This window comes from Sordaria macrospora, chromosome 4 (genome assembly GCF_033870435.1).
Source record: "Sordaria macrospora chromosome 4, complete sequence".
Taxonomy (NCBI): Eukaryota; Fungi; Ascomycota; class Sordariomycetes; order Sordariales; family Sordariaceae; genus Sordaria; species Sordaria macrospora.
This window is the reverse complement of record NC_089374.1, coordinates 96,266-120,335: the sequence shown is the minus strand read 5'-3', so window position 1 is coordinate 120,335 and position 24,070 is coordinate 96,266. Positions and strand designations below refer to the sequence as shown.

At 52.4% G+C, this 24,070-nt stretch overlaps 10 protein-coding genes across 10 annotated transcripts; 3 read left to right on the top strand and 7 right to left on the bottom strand.

Annotated features, from left to right (window-relative positions):
* Positions 1-111: 111 nt before the first annotated feature.
* On the top strand, positions 112-1,440 carry SMAC4_04530 (uncharacterized protein; the record flags this gene model as incomplete). The annotated part of the gene is made up of 2 exons (XM_003345248.2): positions 112-416; positions 917-1,440. The coding sequence occupies 2 exons, from the start codon at positions 112-114 to the stop codon at positions 1,158-1,160; spliced, it is 549 nt and encodes a 182-aa protein (XP_003345296.2). The 3' UTR covers positions 1,161-1,440.
* Positions 1,441-2,601: 1,161 nt separating this feature from the next.
* On the top strand, positions 2,602-3,534 carry SMAC4_04529 (uncharacterized protein). Its single transcript, XM_003345247.2, has 2 exons — positions 2,602-2,900; positions 2,971-3,534. Exons 1-2 carry the CDS (start codon positions 2,803-2,805, stop codon positions 3,335-3,337), a joined length of 465 nt encoding a protein of 154 aa, XP_003345295.1. The 5' UTR covers positions 2,602-2,802; the 3' UTR covers positions 3,338-3,534.
* Positions 3,535-3,571: 37 nt separating this feature from the next.
* On the bottom strand, positions 3,572-4,501 carry SMAC4_04528 (uncharacterized protein; the record flags this gene model as incomplete). Its single annotated transcript, XM_003345246.1, has 1 exon — positions 3,572-4,501. The coding sequence occupies one exon, from the start codon at positions 4,499-4,501 to the stop codon at positions 3,572-3,574; it is 930 nt and encodes a 309-aa protein (XP_003345294.1).
* Positions 4,502-6,364: 1,863 nt separating this feature from the next.
* Positions 6,365-9,727, bottom strand: SMAC4_04527 (uncharacterized protein; the record flags this gene model as incomplete). Its single annotated transcript, XM_003345245.1, has 3 exons — positions 6,365-7,125; positions 7,849-8,636; positions 8,967-9,727. The coding sequence occupies 3 exons, from the start codon at positions 9,725-9,727 to the stop codon at positions 6,365-6,367; spliced, it is 2,310 nt and encodes a 769-aa protein (XP_003345293.1).
* A 311-nt stretch (positions 9,728-10,038) lies between these two features.
* On the bottom strand, positions 10,039-10,766 carry SMAC4_04526 (uncharacterized protein; the record flags this gene model as incomplete). Its single annotated transcript, XM_003345244.2, has 2 exons — positions 10,039-10,456; positions 10,542-10,766. The coding sequence occupies 2 exons, from the start codon at positions 10,764-10,766 to the stop codon at positions 10,265-10,267; spliced, it is 417 nt and encodes a 138-aa protein (XP_003345292.2). The 3' UTR covers positions 10,039-10,264.
* A 1,674-nt stretch (positions 10,767-12,440) lies between these two features.
* On the bottom strand, positions 12,441-13,208 carry SMAC4_04525 (uncharacterized protein; the record flags this gene model as incomplete). The annotated part of the gene is made up of 2 exons (XM_003345243.1): positions 12,441-12,839; positions 13,008-13,208. The coding sequence occupies 2 exons, from the start codon at positions 13,206-13,208 to the stop codon at positions 12,441-12,443; spliced, it is 600 nt and encodes a 199-aa protein (XP_003345291.1).
* A 1,506-nt stretch (positions 13,209-14,714) lies between these two features.
* Positions 14,715-14,951, bottom strand: SMAC4_04524 (uncharacterized protein; the record flags this gene model as incomplete). The annotated part of the gene is made up of 1 exon (XM_003345242.1): positions 14,715-14,951. The coding sequence occupies one exon, from the start codon at positions 14,949-14,951 to the stop codon at positions 14,715-14,717; it is 237 nt and encodes a 78-aa protein (XP_003345290.1).
* Positions 14,952-15,366: 415 nt separating this feature from the next.
* SMAC4_04523 (uncharacterized protein) lies at positions 15,367-18,924 on the top strand (the record flags this gene model as incomplete). Its single annotated transcript, XM_003345241.2, has 1 exon — positions 15,367-18,924. One exon carries the CDS (start codon positions 15,367-15,369, stop codon positions 18,922-18,924), a length of 3,558 nt encoding a protein of 1,185 aa, XP_003345289.2.
* Positions 18,925-19,163: 239 nt separating this feature from the next.
* SMAC4_04521 (uncharacterized protein) lies at positions 19,164-20,087 on the bottom strand (the record flags this gene model as incomplete). The annotated part of the gene is made up of 1 exon (XM_066090126.1): positions 19,164-20,087. One exon carries the CDS (start codon positions 20,085-20,087, stop codon positions 19,164-19,166), a length of 924 nt encoding a protein of 307 aa, XP_065946699.1.
* Positions 20,088-21,228: 1,141 nt separating this feature from the next.
* Positions 21,229-21,930, bottom strand: SMAC4_04108 (uncharacterized protein; the record flags this gene model as incomplete). The annotated part of the gene is made up of 1 exon (XM_066090056.1): positions 21,229-21,930. The coding sequence occupies one exon, from the start codon at positions 21,928-21,930 to the stop codon at positions 21,229-21,231; it is 702 nt and encodes a 233-aa protein (XP_065946698.1).
* Positions 21,931-24,070: the final 2,140 nt, after the last annotated feature.

Sequence of the window (24,070 nt, the reverse complement as noted above, 5' to 3'; positions counted from 1 at the left end):
GGTACCAGAGAACAAGACCATTACCACAATGCCTCATCGTCTTGGGATGCTTTTGCTAACCTGAGGTATACAATAGAACTAGGGCAGTTCCAATCTCCATCATCTGTCACAATGGCACCCAAGGCCGCAGACCTCTTGTCAATCTGGCAGTCCTTGCCTATGGAGCTCGTGCTGCTAGTCCTTGATGAGCTCGTCACTATCTATCTCTGGAACCTTGACTCAGACCCATTCTATCCCTGGGAGATGGACCTGGAAATGAGGGGGGAGATACCGGTCAGCCATCTACCTGACGTTCAACATGATTGCGACAAAGACTCCATCAAGATGAACGCGACCCAACTCATTGGCGGCGTGATTCGTTCGTGGAGGAAAGACATCGAGGCTTGTGAGCGGCAAGGCGTATTCAGGGATCAATGGTATATTCCTCTTGATAAAGTTGAATATTACATGGATGTGGTGTATGGATTATATTGGCATCACCAAGCCTTGTATGGACAGGCAAAGGTTCTGACCGGGAAGAACGCCCTTCACCAGCCTTCAGTTTCCAACCCTCAGTTCACCTGCTTCTATCGTCACCATTCACAGGGCAGTCCAACCTGCATCCATCATCACAATTCACTGAGCAGTACGGACACGAATCCATGGCCTCGATCACTCAATGCCTGTTTGTATCTTCCCTTCTTTTCCCAAGCACCACAGCTTGTCTTTTTACCGATCCAGGAAGCAACACCATACCTCCCATCAGCACACCTCTAATCACCTAGATTCCCCTACCATACAACCCGTCAAACCACCGGTATTACATCCAATCATGGACACCTCGAACCGCGAACTGTCCCAGTCAATCTGGCTAAGCCTCCCGATCGAACTGGTCTTGACCGTCTTCGACCACCTGGTCAATAATGCTCTCTCCCAGTTCGACACCGACCCCTTCTCCCCCTGGTCCCTCCGCCAAGTCCACCGCTACGTCAAACATCGCATCGAGAGGAATACCGGCGCATCCTCTTTCCCCGTCTTTTCGTCGTCCATCACGGCGGCCGCCACTACCATCAGAAGACCCGCACCGTCGAGACCATCAAAGGATTCCCACGCTGGAAAGATTACATCGACCAACAGGCTCAGAAATCACAATCCATATCTTCCGCCAACACCAACAATGACACGGTAACCTTCTACATCGCTACAGACCGTGGACTCGACAACCGACTTGCTCGACTCGGCCAGCAAAGCCATGGCCCGGTGTGGGATTCTCTCGCTCCTTATCCCGCCAGCGGTAATGATATGATGCCCCACGTAAACCTCTACCTCGTCTTGCAGTACCAGTCTATGATTGGCGTGGGGCTCATGGGAAATACCGGCGTCTTTGTCAAAACGGCCTTGCAGACGACGACTAATCGCTTGGCGGTCCGGTTCAGTGTCACTCAACTCATTGACGCCTAGTTGAAGACTTGAAGAGACGGTACTAGATGATGGATAGGCTTGAGAGCTGGATTCCGGGCGAAGGATGGGTGGAGGGCAGTCAGAGGGAGGTTAGAGAGTGCTACTTCAGGTACTGAGATGATATTGATATTGTTGGGCCGACTGTCAAGATTCATGTAGCAGGAAGTGACATGGACGGAAAGGCGAGAGAGAAAGGGGGTTGTATGTGTTTGACTAGAAGAAGACATGGCTGCGAACGATTGCGGTGAGAAAGTTGCTTAAGGGAGTACGAGGTGGTGCTGGGAAGTAAAGCTTCGGCCTAGGATCCCGACTGACGACGAGTCTTACCTATGATCGTGACAGGTATGTGATGAATGCTAGTACCATGGGAGAGATGCCCCTAACAACTCGTAATTGCGCCTAACCCTGGCGCGGAACGAATGGTGACTGATGACAGATGACCACCACCACCAACCCGCTAACTAGTCTCAACCAACCAGCCGACCAAAGCTGCAAAAAGTAGGTATATTTATGAACTGTACGACATGAGCATTCCCACCAGCGTATGCATTATCGCAAATCGATCTCGCAACTCTGAGTGGCTGGGATCAATTCCAAACCAGGGTAGTCGCCAAGTCAAATCCGCACTGGAGAGTGGACGGAATGTTACCTCCAAGAGGCTTAAAAGTCTACAAGTCCGAATGCAACTGCATGTGATCGGAAACATTGAACTCTAAACCCCGGTTGGCAATCTATTTGCGGTTCGGTCGTAAGCATACCTCCTGTATGGAACGTTCCTTGCCGTCTTACACGAGGGTCGGGCAAAACATGTACCGCTTTTCGGGGGTAGGTAGTAGGTATCTTTATCGTGTGTGTCAACTGTGCCGCACTTGTACGAGTTGCAAACAATACGAGCCGTTAGTTGAACTCTGATTGAACCACGCAACGCGAAGAAAGGAGCGCTCGGGAAATATGCCCTGTACTGGACGGAGGAAGGCACACTTTGTCATGAATGGACTGCCTCTGGGTACGGTACACCAGACCCGACCGAATGGGAAGTGGGAACTGGGAAAGGGCAGGTCAGACCGGACAGTCAGATGTCAATTTTCAATTGTCAAGTGCCAAAGGGGACGCCACCGACTCGATTTCGTGTTACCGAAGGAGAAGATGGTTTCACATTGGGATATGCGGCGAATCGGGGGACGCCAGGCATATAAAGCCAGTAGTCCTCGAGAAGTTTTCAGTTTGGAATGATCATTACCACATTCACTTAGGTACCTATCTACACTACTGCATCAAAGTCTTGCTCAATCTATCTATCCTCTTTCAAACTCGACATCGCATCTAGCACCGACAGAATCCACATCAAACAGTGAAAGCACAATGAAGTTCTCAACCCTCCCATCCGTCGCCTTCCTCGCCCTTACAACCGGCGCCCTCGCAGCTCCAGCTCCCCAGCCCATCCTCACCAACAGACAAAAGTACGCCAATCTCTCCTTTCTTCGCCCATTCCCCTTTTCCATCGCATCCACCTGCTAACTCTCGATCAAGCTCCCAACCCCCCCTCTCAAACCCCAACCAAAACGCCTCCCTCCAACCTTTCGTTTCCTCCACTACTTGCTCCGGTCCGCCCTCAGACGTCATAATCCCCGTCTCCTACGCGACCACTTTATCTCCCTCAGACACCACGCTCTCGCAAGGATGTTACGAGTTTGTCGCAAACGGCGTGTCGACGCCCGTCCAGTCGGTCAGGATCACGGGTGTTTGGCCCGAGGTGAATAAGTGTCTCTTGAGATACTATGAGGGGACGGGGTGCGCTGGTGGTGGAAGCGCGTTTGGGACTGTGGCGGCGAATACGTGTGGGGGGTTTGGTGGAAGGGGGATTGGTAGTTATCAGGTTGTTTGTGAGCGGACTTAGAGTGGGGGTGATATTGCTGCTGGAGAGTTCGGTGGTGGTTTGGGTGGGTGTTGAAGGGTTGTTTGGTGATGATTAAGGGCTGGATAGTTTGGTGACGGTTCATGTTGTTGCGGATTTGGAAGTGAATGGAAACTGTGGGATGTTGGAGTGGGAGATGGTCAATCTTAAGGTGTCGTTCAAAGGCACTGCCAAAGCCAAGCCACTTGGAGACAGATGCTCGATGTAGACTTGCTTCTAAGATACACAGATATCTTCCCCCTTCTTCTTCTGGTTCTCATCGTCAACGACCCCGTAGGTGGTATAAATAATCGTCGGGATCAGGTCATGCCACTTGAATCGAATGCGGTGGCCACTATCGTACACCTCCAAGCCTTCCAACTTGACTGGACTCGCGCTAGAATCAAGCACTTTTCTCCGGCTGAAATCCGGTCCCGATAGTGGGGGTAACTGTACCTTGGAATCTATACATGTAAAGGCCGGTACGGTCCCAACCATGAAAACCGGATGATCTCCTAGGCTTAGACCAAGCTCATCATTCATGTTCTCGTAATTTTCCCAGACACCCAGGAGTGCTTGAATATTATCCTGCTCGGCATGCGAGGGAGCCCAGTCACCGTTGAGATACTCGAGACAACACCATTGCCTCACCAGTGGCACTCTGCACGCGTGCTCGGGGAGATCAAGGTCATCACCAACTGTATGTTGGCCCAGGCTAACCGCAGACGTATGGAGAAGGAATGTGGCCTTTCCGCCGCTGGTATCGGCCACGGAGCGGGTGTGCTTGTAGGTGCGTGGAGGGACACTGGAATAGCGATAGTAATAACCGCGGTCGAAGTCGACGCACACAAGAAAGAGCAAGCTGCTTATCCATCCATCGTGGAAGTAGCGCTCAATCCGAGGCTTATAGGGCTTGAAGAGATCGCAGTCCTGGCGGAATATTGTCGCGGCTGTCAGAAGAGATTGGCAGGCCGGTTCCTCGAGATTTTCCCTCTGAAATTGGTAAATGTCGTCGAAAGGGGGGCCTTGTTCGCGAATTTCGGCAATGACGGACCAATCGGGATATGTCCGACAAGTGTAAAGAATGTCTTCAACGTAATGGCCCAGGATTTCTTGAACTATTTCGAGAGGGAGATGTTTCCACACCGGGGAAAGTTGTTGATCCATATCAGCTGCCGGATGAACGCGGGACGCCGCGGCAAACGCGAGGTTGTTGTTGTTGTTGTTGTTATTTTTAATGTCTACTTCCGCCTCCCGTAGGGCATGAGACGTGCCGCACCGGAGAGTCTAGCATACAAAATTAAGAGCAGTGCCCTAACTGTCCACCAAAACTATTAATCCGAGGGCAAACCGAGGCCTATTCCCAATGTAAATCATGTGTTGCCCATAGCGTAAACGCGGCCCAACACTTATAATCGAATGGCCCAGTGAGCGAGCCGCCAGTATATGACGGAACCTGTAGCACAAAGGAAAAGGTAAAAGAAATGACAAAATCACTCCTCTCCGCTCTCGCTCTCGCTCTCCTCCTCCCGCATGGCCTCCTCCCGTCTCCTTGCACGGTGAACTAGCCTGTCCAAGTCCACCGTAACCCTCTCAATGTCGTAGCCATGGCCAACTTCCACCCCTCTACTCCATAAAAACCCCGTAAGGTTGTCAGCGGCGCCACCGCCGTCAGTGTGCTGTTGCCAGAGTGTCTGGCGCCATGCCTTTCTCGTGTAAGTCCACGAAAAGAAGTGCGAGGTCTGGATCCTAGCGATGAAGCGCTGCCAGTAAACCCCAATAGCAAGGGAGAGATTCTCCCGCGTAGCCGCATCGCCCGTGACGGGGGAAACTGCATATGCCTTCCTGCAGAAAAAGGGATGGAATGGATTCTTCCAGATTCCACAGAAGCATGTTAGCAGGGCATCCTCGTGCTCGAAGCGCTCGTGGTAGTCCTTGAAATCCCCGTGGCCAGACCTGGCCGCGAGGAGGTGGTGTAAAGAGCGTCTGTCCAACTCTTTTAGTTCGTCGTTAGGCTTGATAGAGACCCCCAACCGGTAGTCTACATATGACTCTGGCTTGTTCGCGGCCCACTATGCCTTGAAATTCGTACGCGCCTCCCTCTTATCAAGCCGCCTTGAGTGCGCAAGGGTAGCCAAGCCTTCATTGACTACCTCTCCTCCTTCGGCGCCCGCATTAGCGAGCTCATCAGCAATCTCGTTGCCCGTGATGCCCTTGTGGCCGGGAACCCAGCGGACGTCCACCAGACTGGGGCCTTCCGCCTCCGCATCGAAAACTTCCGCTTATTCTAACTGACCGCATCCGCGGCCGAGTTCTGTCTGTCCTTGGAAGATTACGTAGCCAAAACCTACGCGCGGCAAACGCGAGGTGACCAAACGCGAGGTGACCAGCGTGGGAGAAAGTTGTTGTAGTGACTGACTTGTAGCAAGATGTGAACAGGCTAGAATGACTGTGTGTATTGTGATGTTGAAAAGAAAGGAAAGGCAAAAGGCAACGGGTCCTTTTCGGTAAATATATGCCGGTCGTTGCACTTTGCAGGTGACTCAGACCGACCTGTACTTAGCTCATCCCAAGACTAACCAATGAAGAGGCCAGGAAGTGGTAAGGTTCTGACTAGGTACGGTACTGTGTATGAGGAGTGGAGGAGAAATTCGGGCGAGGACTGGAGAAATTGGTGTTCGCAACTTTGGTCAGTTAATCCTGCCACTCTTACCACTCCCAGTTCTCAAGTGTGCCCGCCGTGGTTGCCTGGAAAATACACACACGAACATGACGTAACATCCTTTCATCCAATTCCAACGTAAAATAGGCAGGTGGCATTTGAGGCTAGACCCAATCACTTCCACTTCGTTTGCTTCAGGGCAGGAGCAGTCATCGGTCATTTCATCCAATCTATCACTCACTGGCCGATACCTCTAAGCGCAGTGTCAAGCCGAACGCATCCATGTCTTCCGCTTAGTTTCTCCTGTATTGGGTTGTCCCTCCTAGCTTGTACTCTAATCTGATCCGTGCTACTCCGACACCTATCCATCACAGTTCCCCAGCCAAGTCTGCCCTCATTGACTCGTGGAGTTGCCAAGTCACCATGGCTGTGATGAAATCCTCCCAGTTGAACCGGATCTGCCTGCCATCTTCAGAGACCTCCAATCCCTCCAGGTTGACAGCGCCCTTAGGCGTATTGTACATGTCCATGAGCCGGTTCCAGTATCTCTCCTCGCGTTGCAGACTCTTGGAACGGATTCCCACAATGAGGTAACTCGTGGTTCTCTGTCCACGATAATCGTCCCAGGCGTTGACGAGATCCTCCATCATTTCCTCCAGGGTGATGTCTCCCTCGGTGACGAACCCGCTCAATTCAGGCCTGTAGAGGAAGAACGTGGCCTTCTTGTCGGGTTTGACCCTCACTTTGGTGTGAATGCAATCTTCGGACTCGGGAAAGTGGAAGTAGCGAAGAAAGGGAGTGTCAAACTCGGCGTCAAGGCACAGGTAGAGCGTCATCCTGCTCAGCCATTCGTCCTGGAAGTGGCGCTCGATAAGATGTCTCTGGCGCCTGAAGAGAGTCTGGTGGCGAAGCTCCCAGGCCTGGAGCGACCTAGCAGTGCCGATGGAGGCCCAGTTCGGGGAAATCTCTACAAGGTGTCCGTCATCGTCGAAGGTACATTTGTCGTCGAAGAAACAGCCGCTGATGTAGCTTTCAATGAGGGAATTGAAGATTTTCTGGACGAGTTCAATAGGGAGCTCTCCCCAAATCGGTGAAAGTACCCGTTTGTTGGTCCACATTTGGGCAATGACTGTGTTGTTGTCAGGCAAAGGCCCATGGGGGTTCTCGGCAGTGCCTTCCATTGCTCTGAATAAAGGGACGAATGTCAAATTGATGGTTTGAAGTAGATAGCGACGCTTCTTGGAGTCAAGCGAGACGATGACCCGGTTGATTGAAGGGTTGCTCGTGGGCTCCTTGGTTGATTGGACGCGCAAGTGTTGTGGTAGTAACTGTGAAGTTGGGCCGGTTGCCAGGTACATATAGCTGGTGATGTCAAGAAAAAATTGTTTGGAGGTAAGAAGTGGAAGGTTCTACTGATTGCTAAAACACTGTCGTTTGAAAGTGCTGACCTAACAGGAAGGAAGGGTCTGAAGCACAAGACACAAACATATTACCAGTAACTTTTAAAAATTATTTTAAGGGCAATATAAAAGCACAGATGCAGATACCTAGAGGTGGAAGGTAGATAGACGACGCACATGCAAGCGATTTATGCTTGTGCAGACCGCAGCACCGGAACCCATACGAACAATTCTGGGCAGTGATGCAGACACTGGAAGCAAGTTGGGATAACATGAAACCAAACAGCAAGTAAGAGCAAACTGACAAACCTGAGGTAACAAAGCAAAGCCAAGTTGAGGAGAAGACAAGCAACGCGAAAGTTTCCATACCGGTTCTTCCTTCGCCTAGACGCCCACGCTTCTCTACGGCAACCAGTTCCACTTGTCATGATTTCATGCTTTTCATGGATCACCATCATGATCACCGAACATCTCCACCAAATCATCCACCAACTCCCTCCACCTAAACCGAATTCTCTTTCCATCCTCTAGCACCTCCAGACCCTTCAACTCGACACTATGTCTCGTAGAGTTATGCAAGAACCAATCCTTACCCCGAATGAACGAAGTCTGATCTTTCCCCTGTTTAGGACCACGAATGTCCACGCTAGTTCGAGACTCCGCGCCGAAATCCCAGGCAAAATGGACGGCGCTGGCAAAGTTGGAGACAGTCTGCGGATCAAAACCGTACTCTTCGTGGTAGTAGTCGACGTCGGAGACTTCTAGGATGGGGCCGTGGAGGAAGAAGGTGGCTTTTTCTGACTCAAGGTTGCCATTTTCATAAGGGATAAGGTCGACATGTAAGGATAGACATATTTCGGTGCTGGGATCCTTATCGTTGCCGTCGTTAAAGGTTAACTCCAGGTCGGGAAAGTGCAAGTATCGGCGGTAGTACTTCATCCTGTGCTGATCCATGTATTCGTCTGAGGCGTCGTCAAGGAAGAGGTAAATGGTCGTTTGGGTTGACCAGTTGGTTAAGAAGTGTCTTTCGATTAGTCGCTTCTGGGATATGAAGAGTGGTTCTTGACAGAGAGATCCCGAGATTTCGCAGAGGCGGTCCGCGGTGGCGATGGCAATCTTCGGCTTGCCTGTGACTGATTGGAATACTTCTTGATCGAAGCCGGGATAAAAAGGGACGAGGATGTCTTGGATGAAGTGGTCGAGACTCGCACAAGTTCCGTCGGCAATGACTGCCAAATTGCTGGAAGCTCTTCCTCGAGGTGTGAATGTATTGAGACACTTGATGCTGATTGACTTACGTGAGGTAGTTCTTTCCCTGTGGTGTTCGTTTGTAATTGTGCGCACAGGGGGCAAGTGGTCATTTCCCGATGAGAATTTGGGAATAAGGTGAGGAGCGGTCGATGTGAGATGTCAAGAACAGCGGTAGCTGTATTTAGAGGTACGGTGAAGATTCATATCAGTCGCCCAAAGTCCCAAACTTGTACCCCTGCCTCCGGCTGCCTGGAAAGTGGAACTTTACCGAATCGAACCGAAAAAGGCACCCACCCCAACTCATAGTTGAGGTATAAACCATAACTCCAATGTGCCCAGGGGCACCGTAGATTCATTCTTGTCATCTGTCCTCCATAGCCCCATGATGTAGGTGAGCACCATCGTCATCAACTTCTTCCAGGGAAACCTGATGCGATCACCGTCGTCCAGTATCTCCCAGTCTTCAAGCAGACGCCGTGCAGTGGAGCTGAAAGATCTATGATGTCCATCTCCGTTCGGAGGTGGTGCAATATGAAGAGGGTAGCACTCAGTTCCGCCCGCGTTGATGACCTTATCCCACATACGAACGAGGTCAGCGCGGCGAGTGGCATTCAGCTCTGCGAGACAGAAGACGACTTTCTCAAGCTCGGGATTACCGTCGTTGCTGGGAGTCAGCTCAGGATCAAGTAAGACACCTAGAGACTTGTGCCCGTGGGAGGCGTGGGTGTATCTGCAACAGGATTCGAATCCGCTATGTCCTGGACCGCCAATGTAAATGGAGACTTCCACACAGCTGAGCCAGTGATCATGAAAATGACGCTCGATAAGTGACTTCCGGGATTTGAAGAGGTCATTATGTCGGAAGTTGAACCAGACATCCTCCAGGATAGCAGAATTTTCGGCGGTCGAGTAGATCTCAGAGGCTTTGCAGCAGGTAAGGAGATCTTCGATGAGGTGGTCAAGGATCTGTTGGACGAGCTCGACGTGCAGGAGTTGCCAGATTGACGAAAGTTCGAGTACATCCGACGGTATTGTCTGCAGCAATGCGAGGGGCCGGGCGGACTCAGCTGAAGTTTCCATGTCGTCGGCGATTGCTTGCGAGGCGGGAAGGGGTTCGTTATGTTGACCCAGTCTGTTGACAACCTGAAGAGTCAGAAGAGAGTTGGAAGAAGAAAACAATTTGAATAACGCTGGGAAACGAAGAAAGCAGCTGCCTTTATAGGTACATTTCGAGGTAGGCAGGTCGAGGTAGCAATATGATGACGTGTTCCCTGCTGTGCCATAGTCGTGCATCCCCCAATCGTTTCCATACGCCCCATGACAAACATCCCATGTCGTTTACCCTTCCGTAATGTCTTCCATCGGTCCTCACCATCCAGGACGTCCTCCCTCTAATCGTAGTCTTCATCATACGAATCACTCTCACTCTCACCCTCACTCACTCCCACACCCGGCCCCGGAACAAAACGGTACCCATTATGCACTCCAAACGGCGTCAAGAACTTGCTCATCAGCTTCTTCCAGTTGAACTGCACCCTTCGACCATCATCCAAAACCTCCAGACCCTTCAGCACGATCACGCTCTCGCTTGTCCACATATCTTCTTCGGGTCCGTCCTCAAGAGTTTGTTCCTTGTAGCGAATCGCCAAGCCAAGTCGTCCTGGTCCCCCCTTCCCTCTCAACACTTTTCCCCAGTTGGCTTTTTTTGTTGTTGTTGTTGTTGTTATTTTTAACGTCTACTTCCGCCTCCCGTAGGGCATGAGACGTGCCACATCGGTGAATCTCGCGTACAAAGATAAGAGCAGTGTCCTAAATGTCCACCAAAAGAGCATTAACCCGAGGGCAACCCGAGGCCTATTGCCAGTATAAATCATGTGTTGCCCGTAGCGCAAACGCGGCCCAACACCTCCAATTGAATCGCCCAGTGGGCGAGAGTTTTTCCCCAGTTGGCTTTGACACGAGGGAGGATCTTGGGCACGTCACCATATGTTCTCGACGGGGTCGTTCCATAGATGTCTCTGCGAGCTGACCGCATCGGACCTCGTAAGAACGTGACCTTCTCCTCTAGATCTGTACCATCATCCCCGCCTTCTTCCTTGACTTCCACTTCCGGCAGCATGGTTGCAAAATCCTTGCCCTCGGGACATGATATATACCGGCAGTACATCATACGGTCCAGGTACAAGTACATCGTTAGCCTGCTCAGCCAGTGGTCGCGGTAGTGACGCTCAATGCGGGACTTTTGAGCGCTGAAGAGCGGGATGTGGCGGTACTTGTCACACGGACATTGCCCACACTCCTGGGTTTGAAGTTTAATAGAGCCTCAATGCTTGACATCAACCCAACCACGCCATACAATGCCAGCCTTACCTCAACCAGACTATTCGGCCAACAGGCACGGCTGTCACACGGACATTTGCCGGTGACATTCATCAGTCAAACTGCCGACCAGAATTACCGACAGAATGCCACACGGACATCCGCCGGCGACTTTCATCAATTAAACCACCGACCGGAATTACCGACGGGCAACTGGACGAAGGTTGGCATTCAGAAGATCTACTTGTAGGCAGATGAACTAGATAGACTCGCGCCGATGCCTGGCACACAGGGCTCGGTACGTACCAACCTTCTTTGGTATAAGAAGGCCTTAAGGCTCGACCTTCTCATTGAGGTTGAAAGGATCATCAAGGCCTTCGGGACCAAAGTAGTTTATCAGCTGAATTGAACTACTGTTCCAAGCCCAGAATACTGCCCTTGTCACAGTACTTCATCCATTGTCACACGGACATTGCTCACAGTCCAAGGGTTAGGGTCGCAAGGCTCAGCAGAGCCTCAACGCCTGGAATGAGCCTCGAGATGCCCGGTGGCCCCAGGGCTACGATATTCACCTCAGCCGGACTCTCGGCCACGGGTACTACTTACCCGAGCCCCTTCCGACACTACCAGGCTAGCGAGCCAACTAGGGAAGTTCTGAAACACTGATGAAACATCATGAGACAATCCCCAGAAGTAACACAGCCAAACCAAGCAAGAAGCACGGCGCCCAGATGAATTACAGCGCCAGAAGGAAGATGGAGAATAGATGAAGGCATTCAGATCCACATGTATGCAGACTGCTAGATAGGGGCCTTGAAGCCTCAGGCAACAAGGCTTGATACTTACCTCAAGTACGTACCGATTCCCTTTGGCATAAGAAGGCCTGGAAGCCCAGCCTTCTCCTGAAGGTTGAGAAGATCAACAAGGCCTTCGAGACCAAAGTAGTTTATAAGCGGAATTGAACTACTGTTCCAAGCCCAGAACACTGCCCTTGTCACATCCATGGATCCAACAGTTGAGGCAGTTCGCCGTTGCCGATTTCGCCCTCGGAAATGTCATAATCGCCGAGCAGGTCGTCAACGAAATGGTTCAGGATTTCGTGGACAAATTCGATTGGCAGTTTTCTCCAGACTTGCGGTGAGAGTCCCTCCGTTGTGGTCGACATTGTGTATGAGCTGAATTAAAGAGTTTAGGCGTGAAGCTGGAAGAAGGTTGCAGGCGGATGAGTTTGCGGGATGGAGAAGTGTCTGATAGCACGGGCTTTTTGACGCGAAAATGCCCATGCACCTTTCAGGCTCACTCCTCTTCATCTTCCTCCTCACACTCACAGCGATGTTCATCATCATCCTCGATTCCTCCTCTCTCTGATTCGTTTCTCTCCTCACACTGTATGCTTTCCTCTCGCTTCCTCGCCCAATTGTCTAGAAATTGCGCCATAGTCTCTTGCCATTTGAGTCGGACACGCCGCCCTTCTTCATCTAGCAGCTCCAATCCCAGAAGATGAGACAAGCTCGATGCTCAGCCGATCGGTTTCTCCGGAGCTGATGACATTGTGCCAAGCGGCTAAAACTGCGGTAGGTAGGGGGAGGGCGTTGGGTGTATGGCAATCAGCGTCGGCCCATCTGGTGCGAAACTGATTGTCGTGGGCAAAGATGGGATCGTGGAGGGTGAGTATTGCCCATTCCGAGTCAAAGGAGGGGGTGATGGCATCCCTGTCGATAGCGTCAAATCTCCAACCAGAGAGAACTTTTCCTTCCCAGGGCGGCTGAGCTGCTTCATAAACCTCCGTATTCAAGTCAACATCCTTCCGGATGACAAAGGGCAGATACGTCACCAAGTGTTCTTGGTCCCTCCAGTTATCGTCATCGTTCCACTTTGTGTGAACTGTCGGCAGCTTCTTGTCAACGTGAAGATCAACCACCCACAACCAAAGTCATCTCTCCCAGAAATGCCTCTCTATTAGCCGCGTCTGGCATGAGTGGGCAACGTCGGTAGTTCGACCTTTCCATATCCCGAGCACCCTGTTGATGCAGCGCCGCACTCTCCGATTACCCGATTTAATGGTGGTCGTCTTGAAGAGACAATCACGACCCCACCAACACCATTCCCTCTGGCTGGAGGAGCCGGAATCGAACCGGAGGAGGTCTTGCGTGAAGCGGGTGAGAATTTCCTGGACGAGTTCGAATGGGAGTTGTTCCCCGATGGGGGACATGGAGACAGAAGGGGGTTTGATGGCGGCCATCATTCGCGACTTGGGACTCGTTGAGGGTAAGAAGCGAAGCGTAGATGGGAAAAGATGAAAGTAGCACGTGGCCAGACTGAAAGATCCAACTTGTAAAGCGATTGTGATGATGATGATGATGATGATGATGATGATGATGATGATGATGATGATGATGATGATGATGATTGGTTGTGAGGAAGAAGACTGAACCTTTTATACTGCTCAATACGCCGTCTAGAAGAAATTTTGCACGAGCATTTCTGGTGGGTAGGTAGCAATCTGTCAGTGGCATCCCTCAGGTGACTGAGCCAACTACCAACTGACCGAAGTGTATGGGGTGACACCGAACTCTTCCTGCCAACTTACCCGGTAAGCAGGAGCATGCCTGCCTGTGTCCCAAAAACAGAAATACGAAGCTTACTGGGTGCAGCTTTCCAACGAAGCCAACAAAACCTAGGCAAGCCGCGGAAGGTACTACCGTACCTACCTCGTGTTTCGATGCCGTTTCGATACCTTAGTCATACGCGCAGATGAAAGGCACAACCGGTGCTGTTTCTTTTCCATTTCACCGAGTTACCATCTGCACCAGAAATACGAGCACGATCACGGCGCCCGATGCACCCATCAACTTCACCAACCAGGTTCAACCTGGTCCTCCATCCGTTTCTGAAACGTCTCGGGAAACCCATCAACAAACCCCTTCCACTTGAACCGAATGCGATGTCCATCATCGTCGTCGTCTCCAGCGCTTTGAACGACCCCAGGCGACACTGTCGTAGGATAGATATGAGGTTCTATCGAGGGTCATGGCGTTCAACCAGGCGTAGAGTAGGTCATTGGCGTAGGGTAGCTTTCTAGATCTGCTGCCCGACTCTTTCCTGCTTCGTCTGACTCTACCGGGCCGGCAAGGATGGGAACGGCGCTTCTGGGAGAGGAGAGGAGGTCATCGATGAAATGGGTGAGGATGTCGATGACAAGTTCCATAGGGAGCTTTCTCCAATTAGGTGATAGTTCCTCTGGCGTAGTCGTCATTGTGCGTTGGGCGTGGACACGTGCAGGCTACCAGGTTGACTGAAGCCACGAGACAGTTGTGAAACTGAAGGGAAAGGGACCCAGAAAACGAAGGGTACACAAAGAGAGACCTATATAGAGGAAGGCTTTCGGGTTCATGTCAGTTGGCGTTTCCTGACTCGAGCGTAGGCACTATGGGAGTAGGCCCCAGTCAGCCTTCAGGCAGCATTCAACTTACAACAACTTCAATTATCTCCACATAGGGAAGTCTTTACCGGTACTTGCTATAGTGACTCGTATACGACGATAGGCGATTCAACTGGGACAAAAGCTCAGTCACCAGATCTTTCCACCCAAATTGGATCCGCTGTCCCTCGTCGAGAAGTTTCAACCCAGACTCTTCAAGGGTCGAATAAACTGCCACCACATTCGGGGGTCGTCCGGGTCAATAGCTTCGGGAGCGTCTGGAGGATCCACATCCATGTAGATGACCATGTTGGGAAGCCAGGGGTCTCAAAAGTGTCGTTCGAAGCGCAGCCTCTGTGATCTGAAGAGGCTGTCTTGACCGAAGGCTTGCCAGTGTTGACAGACTTGGCCAGTGAACTCGGGGTCGAAGTATCCGCTGTAGGAAAGGTCGTCGGTGTGGTTGCATGAGGCAATGACATGATCGGTAGAGTGTTCAAGAATTTCCTGTATCAGATCGTACGGCAAGGTGCGCCAAATGGGGGAAAGCTCCGTTATGTTCGCCATGGTGAATGATATGAGGACTAAGAAAAATGTCGGAGATAAAGACAACCATGTCCTACAAGGTGGTGATTTGTTCCCTCTGGAATCTGGAATAAAGTTCGGCAGGAGTCGTCAGCGTGCCCAGACTTGACTTCCTAGCAAGCGCATGGACGACCTGGGATTGCCCATCTCCATAAACCCACTGCGCTAGCCCGCTTCGGGTATAACAATTTGACCCTTTTCGCTTCCCCACGGCGGCCAGGGGATCTCGCCAACATTCCACCCGCTGTCTGTCTCAGAAAGTTCATGGAACTTCTAGAAATATTTGTAGGTATTGAACTGCACTCACTCTTTTTCGTGCACAGTTGTCGTTCGTTTGCTGTTCGATATCCCCATCACTCACTCCAGTCACTCATTTTGAAGTCAGTAATTATTCGCGATGCAAACGCACAGCCACCATCACAACGCCCCCCCGCTGCCAATGAGACGGAAACCGGCACTTGATGCAACACCAACAACACCACATCCCACTCACCAAGCATATGCACCACCATTTACACCACAACAACATTCATACCACCTGGACCCTCCACCACCTTATTCAGGACCAACACAGTCACAAGGCCAAAGCCCAGGCTCGGCAATCGAACTCATCGACCTCATCGACGATTATCTAGGCGACTATGACGATGCTCCCCCTCAAAGTCTCGCACCTGGCCCTGCCTCTCACCTTCGCCAGCCCTCTGCCATTCCACTGCCTATTTCATTCAACAAGGAGCAGAACATTTCCCTTGCCCAACAGGAGGTACCGGTAAACACTGAAAAGCCACCTCTTCTTCCACCAAAAGCACCCGAAAGACAACAAAGACCTGGTACACCCAATGAACAAGGTGCCCAACAAACATTCCAGGCGTATCGGCCGTCGGCGGAAAAGCCCCCTTCATTGTTGGAGTTGGGAGAGCAAGCGTTGGAAAGGCCGGTAAGTAGGGGGGCTAGAGGAAGTGAGACACCGAGATATGAGCATCCGAGTGCACTGCAACCGGGAGGAGGGAAGGGGTTATCGTCGCCTTTTCATGGCCGACCTCAAACTGCTCAAGATGCGCATCATGGCCACGGACAGTATCAGAATTATCAGCAGCAACATCACCAGCAGCAGCATCAAGGACACCGGTACGATCATGGCCATGCTCACGGCAATGAAGGACACCACCGGCCGACAATGCTGGATATCCCATCTCAAAGACAACATCATGGCAATTATCATGACCACCATCAAACACAGCAGCAGCAGCAGCAGCAGCAGCAGCACTCCCGAAATTACAACAACCTGAAAGTGCAAACTAGCATGCCCGCCCTTCGACCCGGCGCTCCCCTCCAATCCTCAAACCATCTCTCTCCATATCCAACACCTTCTCCATCAGCATATGCATCCGGACCTCCTTCAGCGGCGCCCCGAAGCCCGAGTAGTCCGGTTCCTCCACTGCCTCCGCGGGCAGCAACTACCGGACATGGTGGAAGGTTTGGACCTCCTCCGGGGTCTGGCGGGCAGTATCACGGACAACATCCGCACACTCCTTTAACACCTCACTCGCCTTACAACCCATCTTCGTACAGCAACACGCCTGCTGGCAGCCCGAATCGAAGCGCCGCGCCCAGTCCCGGACCGTCCGGAGGTTCCGGAATTTTCGGATCGGGACAAGGACCCACTTGGAACGGAGCAAGCGGAGCAGGACCCACTTATAACGGCCCGGGCCTTCCCGGCCCTCCATCGGGTCCTCCACCCCGCGCTGCGACGACGACAGGAGCTACTCCTTTCCCTCCTCCTCCGCCGCCTGGCCCGCCACCGCAACCTTTAGGTCTCCCCGGACAACATCCTCACCCTCAATATGTGCAAACCCAGCAGTTCGCTCCTCCTCCACCTCCACCACAACGTTCCCTCGAGCGTCCGAGTCCGCATCCCCATGTCCAGCACGCAGCAACCTTCGCCCTAGCCAAACCTCAACAACCCCAAGCGGAACAACATCCCGGACTACACCACTCCAAATCCCTACCCCAACTCCAACAGCAGTCCCAATCCCCCAAAAAGGACGAAGGAAAAGGCTTCTGGTCCACCGCCCTCTCCGAAACAGCCTACCTCGCCTCCGGCCTCATCTCCCACCCCTTCGAATCAACAAAACACTACACCATCCTCCGCCACTCACCTTCAGTAATTTGGCACCGCGGTCCGAAAACAACCGTTACCATCTCCATCTTTTCCAGTCCCAAGTATCCGCTCCCTACACTCCCATCTCTTCCGCCAGCTGCAGGTGTGGCAGGCACCCATGTAAACGTGACAGATAATGGTTGGTCCCTCTGGATCCAACAGCGTGGATTCTCCGGCGATAGCGGAATGAAGATCAAAAACTGGCTCGGTGGTCGCGAAGACTGGGTGTGCGTGACGCCCGCTAGTCGGGTACTTGCCGATGAGCTCGAAAGTGGTAGCGCCGCTAAGAAAAAGTCGGGGTTGCTAGGACTAGGCGGAGCGACTACAGAAGAAAGGGGCTGGAAGCGGGATATCAAGCGCACGGAGAAAAAGCTGAAAAAAGAGTTTGGCGAGAAAAAGGGACATGTGGCGAGGTTCACAGCCGTGGTGAGGGTGCCGGAGGGGTGCGAGGATGGGTATTTCCGGGTCCATCTTTGTTTGAACGGGGATGTTCCGTTGTCGGAGAAGGAGGAGGAGAAAAAGAGGAAGGAGGAGGAGAAGCAAAAGAAAAAGGATGCCAAGAGCGGGACTAAAGAAAAGGAAAAGAGTGAATCGAAGGACCCCCAGGAAGCACTCGAAGAACAGCGCAAAAAGATGAAAGTCCTCTGCTCCAGCCCCATCTTCCGACTAGCCTCAACATCCACCGACCCCTCCTCCATCCGCGGCGCTACGCTGTCGACCATGCCTCTGGAAATGGGCGTCGCACTTACTTCGTTCATCGCCTCGGAAGTTATCTCTTCCAAGATTTCCCCGATCAAAGATCCCATTACTAACCTTATCGACCCGTACCGCGCCAACTTCATTGTGGAAGAACTGGGTATCATGGCGACGGAGGAAGTCAAAGCTGCACGGGAAGAAGCGGAGGAAGAAGAGCAGGAGCGACTAAGGGCGTTATTCGGTGCTATGTGTCTCGCTGGCGCTGGCGCTGGTGGCCTAGGTGCTGCAGCGGGTATGACAACAAGAGATGGACGGCAAGGAAGTCAACAAGCGAACAACGAAATGCCAGGCATTATCGGCCCCGACTCCGGCCCGTTACCACCTTTACCAATCCGCTTCGGAGGCAAAGTCATCCCCGGCACAGGAAGAAGTACATCAGAAATGGGCATCCCGACCGCTAACCTCAAAGACCTCCCGGAGGAAATAAAGCATTACTTCAAAGGCGTCTACTTCGGCTACGCGCGCATCGTGCCAGGCAAAGGAGGACCGATGGGTCCCGGGGGTCCAACGGAGGAAGTCTGGTACGAAGCCATCATTTCTTCAGGACCGGTGCCGTATGCGAAGAAAACGGCTGTGGTGGTGGAACAGCAGACGACGGTATATTTCATTACTGAGTTCGGACAGGGAGTTACTTTCTTCGGGAGTAAAGTCGAGGTCCTAGTGATGGGATTCTTGCATCCAGTGCTAGATTATCGCGAGACGAGCCCGCAGTACAGACTTGACACCGCGCATCAAGATGTTGTGCTAGCGCTGGCTAGTCTTGACAGACCGAACTGGAGTGCGCAAACTACACTGGCGCGGATGGAAGCTGCTGAACAATCAAACGGGGACGGGGAAAGAGGCCTGATAGGGGGATTCAAGAAGACCAAGGTGATGGAAAAGGGACAGGAAGTTAAGGAAAAGATTAGCGGGGCTAAGGACAAGGTGGCTAAGCAGATTGATCGGATACCGGTGCATAAAGTGGGGATTCGGAAGGATGATGGGAAAGCTAGGGATCGGTATTATGGCACGGGAGGGTATTGGATTCCTAGGTGTTAACACGTTCGGTCAAAGGGGTTGTTGGGGTTGGTTGGATTTACGGATGGGAACTGGGATGATGGATGGCAATGGAAGGTAGCTGTAATGTATTGGTCTAATGGAGATGAAATGTTATGGAGAAGAACAATGCCATCTGAGGCGGAAAATGCTGAAAGAGAAAACTTATCAACGTGGAAACAAAACCCCAAACGCCCAGCTCCTATTGCATCAGTCTGTCATGTTCAACTCGGTACCTCTACTCAATGCTGTCCCGGAATCCCCGCCAAAATATCATCAAAAGTCGTAGCTCTCTGCCTCCTCCCCGTACCCGGCTGGGGAGCCCGAGTCCAGTCCGGTTGCGGTTGAGTCTGTGGTCGGGGCCGCGCACTAACCGTCGCCGAACGATGCACCCTAGACCCGTTCGCATTGAAACCGCCGCTTCCGCTTCCGCTTCCAGTACCCGGAGTCACATCGTAATCTGGATCGTCTTCCTTGCGCTTGCCTGTAAGGAATCGTGAGAGACGAGACAGAGTTCCAGCTCGTTTCAGCTTCGAGCCTCCCTCTTGTTGTTGTGGTGGTGTTGATGGCCGGGGATCCCAACTAGGTGTACTTGTAGAGCAGGTGCGACTCGTGCGAGTGGTGCTAGAGCGGGAGAGGGTTTCTTTTTCCGAGTAACGGTGCCCGTCCCGCTCTTTCTTGGTGGTGTTCTTCCTCTCCAACCCCTTCTCGTCTCCGTATCCGGCATGTGCATCTCCCCGTTCCCTTTCCCGTCGACTCTCCCTGCGACTGTGCCTCCTACCGGTATCCGGCTTCTCCCTGACACTACCAATTCGATCCATCACTGAATCCACTCTTTTCCTCGTGCTGTATCCCCGTTTAGGCTTTTCCTTCTCATCCCCCTCTGGAACCGCGTTATGGTCACCGAAAGGATTGTGATCAGGGCCTTCTTCGAGGATGTACCCCGGTTCTGTACCGTCGATTGCTGGGATCTCGACGCTGGGTAATGGTGTGGGAGGCTTGACGGGGAAAAGCTTTCCGTAGATAGCGCCGGGTGCGCCCTCCCAGATTGTGCCGTCGGTGTTGTCGCGGTAGGTGTAGACTTGGGTGTCGGCGTCGTAGCCTATGCGGGTCATGTTCTCAGGGAGACGCTCGGCGTCTGTGTCGAGGTCTTTCCACCGGCCCATTGCGACGAGATGATTTGTCGGGGTGGCGGTGAAAGGAGGTTTGGCTCTGGTGTGGTTGGTCGGCGAAGAGGTGACAGACGTGGTATTGAAGATGTACCTGAGGTGGTCGTAATGGTAATAGAGATGTCGTCGATGTTGTGATGGGCAACCTGGATCTGGTGGAGCAGTTGTCTAACGATGATGCAGACTGTCGGAGTAGGAGAAATCGCCGTGATGCGCGGACCTGGTGCGCTTCGATACTAGGGAATTTGGTGTTTCGAAACAATTTGCCGTTGATGATGTTGGTTGTTGTGTCGAGAAACAGCAGAGAGCTGGTCTTTCTTTGAGGGTCGTCAGGGTCCCCAGAGTGGGGAGGAGCTTGGACGCCGTGTTGGTCAGGCAATGATGTCACCCTTTGTTTGTGTTATCCCTAGCTGGTGAGAGACGGGTTGGTTGGAATGACAACGGCCACGTCAAGATGTTTTGTTTGCTCAATCTGTTCCGCCTTGATGATAATGCCGTTCGAAGGATGTTCCTAGGAAAGAAAAAGGCAGAGGAGAGAAAGCGTGGTGGTCTTTGTAGGAGTTGCGCATAAGTGATAAGCAGAGGGGAAACTAGGGAAAGGACAGCGATGGATGGAGACTCACTGGATGAATGAATGAATGAATGAATGTATTTTACGACTACGTTCTACCAATAATAGATAATGTTGTCGTGTCCGCTGTCATGGGGCTGGCGCCCAGGGTGTCTGCCTGGCTTGAACCTTATATAAGCCAGGCCTGCCCTCCGGTTGGGTGCACTCCTGGGGTGCGCCGCACGAACTACATTTCTGACCTTGGCGTTTGTGGCACCTTCGATATCCGCACCTCTCTTGTGTATTTAGCTGTAAGCTCCATGCCATAACTGGCACAGACTTCTCTTTTCCTCTTTGTCAAATATTACCACTTTCACTAAGGCCTACCTGCGTGTATACCTCGTAGAACCCTTACACCCGCGACGGCGGCTAGGCATAAGTACATTAGTGTGGGGGAAAAGGCCTCTTGGGCCAGGCGCTAGCGTGGCCGTGAGCTGGAAAAACCCTAATCCTTTCTGTGTGTCTTCACTGTTTTATTCCAGGCCTCTTGACCCCAGGAGAGCAAGCGCCTCTGCGAATGGCAGTGGCTCATCGTCCGGTTTGGGAGTTTCCGCTCTCGCCACCCTCATCCTCTGGTAGCCTCCTTCCCATAGTGCCTGGATGTGTGTGTATCCCTCGTCCTTGAGGGCTTGGATCCTTGTGAAGAATGTTGTGTAGCTTGTGCTGAAGGCCTTCAGCGTGTCTTCTGCCGCGTTCGGGTTGCGGTAGGTGATCAGTGAACATACAAAATAGTGTCCTTTCTTGCAGGGTGCTCCACATGTTCAGTACCAGAACGTCTTGGGGGTGGGGGTAGTTGAAACGATCGTGGTAGGAGTGAAAGTTCCAGTGGCCCGTTCGTTCTCCTACCCACCTCGTTAGGTATTTGCGTAGTAGTCCAAGGTATGGATTGTTGTCTTTGTACCATGGTTGGTCCATGAGGCTGTGTGGTTTGTTGCTGGCCCAGTATAGCTCTGGGTCGGATTCGGGTGGCAGGGTCCATTGTCTGAGCTGGTGTGTCTGTTTTTCGGTGCTGGGGGCGAGCCAGTTGCGGAGAGCGGGCAATCTAGGGCGCCACATTTCGTCTGGGGGTTCTTCTGGTGGGGGTTGTGACTTTGCAAGGGCGTCCAGTCTTGACCATCCCCTTGGTGGAGATTGTCTCAGTCTCTGTGTGAGTGGGTGGTTGCCCGGGAGTGTGTGTAGCCTGGCGGCAGCCTTCGCCATCTTTCTTCCAATGATTTCGTTCGGGGCCATATTAACCAGCTGTTACGATCTAATAGGAGACCACTTATGTAAGCAGCTAGGTAGACCAATCAGGGCCGCGCCGGAGCGCCGGAGTGCCGGCGCCGCGGCTACGGTAAGATGCCGAAGGGCCGGGATAGCCCATCGGCGCAGCGGCGCCTTATTGAAGAACCAGTATAAAGGAAAGCCTTCCCAGGCCTTCCAAATACAGAGCTCTTCAGCAAGCAATAGCTATCACAATCTACCAGTACCTTTCGGCTACTACTCCGTTATTGTATTGTTCTATCCCAGCGATAATACTCCTGTGCTTGTAACGGTTCCTCACACGAGCCAGAATGGGATCTGTTTGGGTATTGTATCCCAGATCAGCATCGTCGTCCTGAGTGCCTTTGACGCTGCCATTTCTAGTTCGTTTAGTGCTGATTTGATGTTGGTAGAGACCAGGTTATCTTTTCTTCTGGGTTTGGTGTATCCCGGGAAGAGTGCTGCCGTTTTGTACATTAGTGTCAGTATAAGGCATGTAGTGAAAAGTTGTTTGGCCGTACGTGGGGTGAGGCCTCTGAAGACCTGGTTGATTCTTGCCGACAGCCCGATCACTGCCGTTGCCTTGGGTGTACGTCTTCGGACTTGTGTCGCGAGTGAGAGTTTGGCGTCTAAGTGTACTTCTAGCCAACGCATCTCGCTTTGGAGTCTCACCGGGCCGGCTGGTGTGTTGACGGTGATGTTGTTGGGGTTCCGCCAGTTTTTCTTCGCCTCCTTGCCCCGTGGCGGGAGGTAAAGTGCCTCTGTTTTCTTGTAGTTTATCTTGAAGCTTAGATCGAGTGCTCGTTTGTGGAGTTCCGCTGCCCTTTGTGACGCCGTGTGGAGCATTTGTGTTGCGTCGCGGCCCACCGTGAGCTGTGCGATGTCATCTGCGTATGAGAATGCTGGTCCTTGGTGTCTCTTGGGTAGGGATGCCGTGAAGAATAGGAACAGTATAAGGGACCATGGGGATCCCTGCGGTAATCCGTTGCTCGAGTGGAAGCGTTTTCTTGCCCACCTGAATGCGAAGTACCTGTCGGTGCACAAGTTTGTGACTAGGGACCTCAGGGTGGGTGGCCATCCCTGTCCGTGTAGGACTTCCTCCAGCTTGTCCACCCGTGTGAACAGGAAGGCAGAGTCGATGTCGTATGTTGTGATGATCCCGTGTAGTCCGATTCGGTTGGCTCCTTCTGCGTCATATACTAGGGCCGTGACCAGGTCCGTGGCTGATCAGGTTGGGACCGCTCCGGCTGTGTCTCTGGGGATCAGTTCGGCGTTGAGGGCAATTGCGGTCATTCTTCTGGCGACCAGCCGTTCGATGCCTTTGCCTATCGTGGATAGGAGGGCGATGGGTCTTCAGCCTTTGTAGCTGTGTGGGTCCCTTCCTAGCTTCAAGAGTGTGACCACCTGGGCTCTTTTGAACGCGACGTGGAACTTTCCCAGTGCGAGGGTGGCGTATGTGATTGCGCGGATGGTGGGAAGGATCGGTTCCCAGGCGTCCTTGAGGATAGTTAGCGTGATGCCGTCTGGGCCTGGGGTGTTGGAGCCGCATCTGAGGAAGGCTTCGCGGATTTCGTCGTCCGAGGGTGTGTCCAGTATCCATTGTGCTATATCCGATGGGAGTGTTGGTCCTTGGTGTTGGTATGTTGGGAGAGGCTCTTCCCTTGCTGGTCGGAAAGCTGCATTGGCCAAGTATGTCGCGATGTCTTCTGGGTCCGTCAGTTTCCCATCTTGTGTGTTGATTAGGGTGGGTCTGTCGTCCAATGAGTCCTTCCTCCATAGCAGTATGTTGCCTAGTTTCTTGGGGGACTTTGCCGAGTCTCTTCTTTCGCGGTAGAAGTTGGTTCGAGTTTCTTTGCAGGCTTTGCGGTAGACCGTTGGGTTCCCGTCTCTTGCCTCTGCTAGGTGTTCATTCCACCATAACATACTCTTTGGTTTCCCTCCGAGCGTGATAGAATGTTCTTTGATCGTGCCCTCGAACGTATCCGTGATGGACCATGCAAGTTCTTCGAGGTCTTCTGGGGTTTGTGGGGTCTGGGTGGTCTTCGGAAGTCTTTGCACCAGTGCCTGGTACGCTTCCTCCCCGTGTGTAGGTGGGAGGATATGTTTCTTCTGAGTGGGAAGGGTCTTG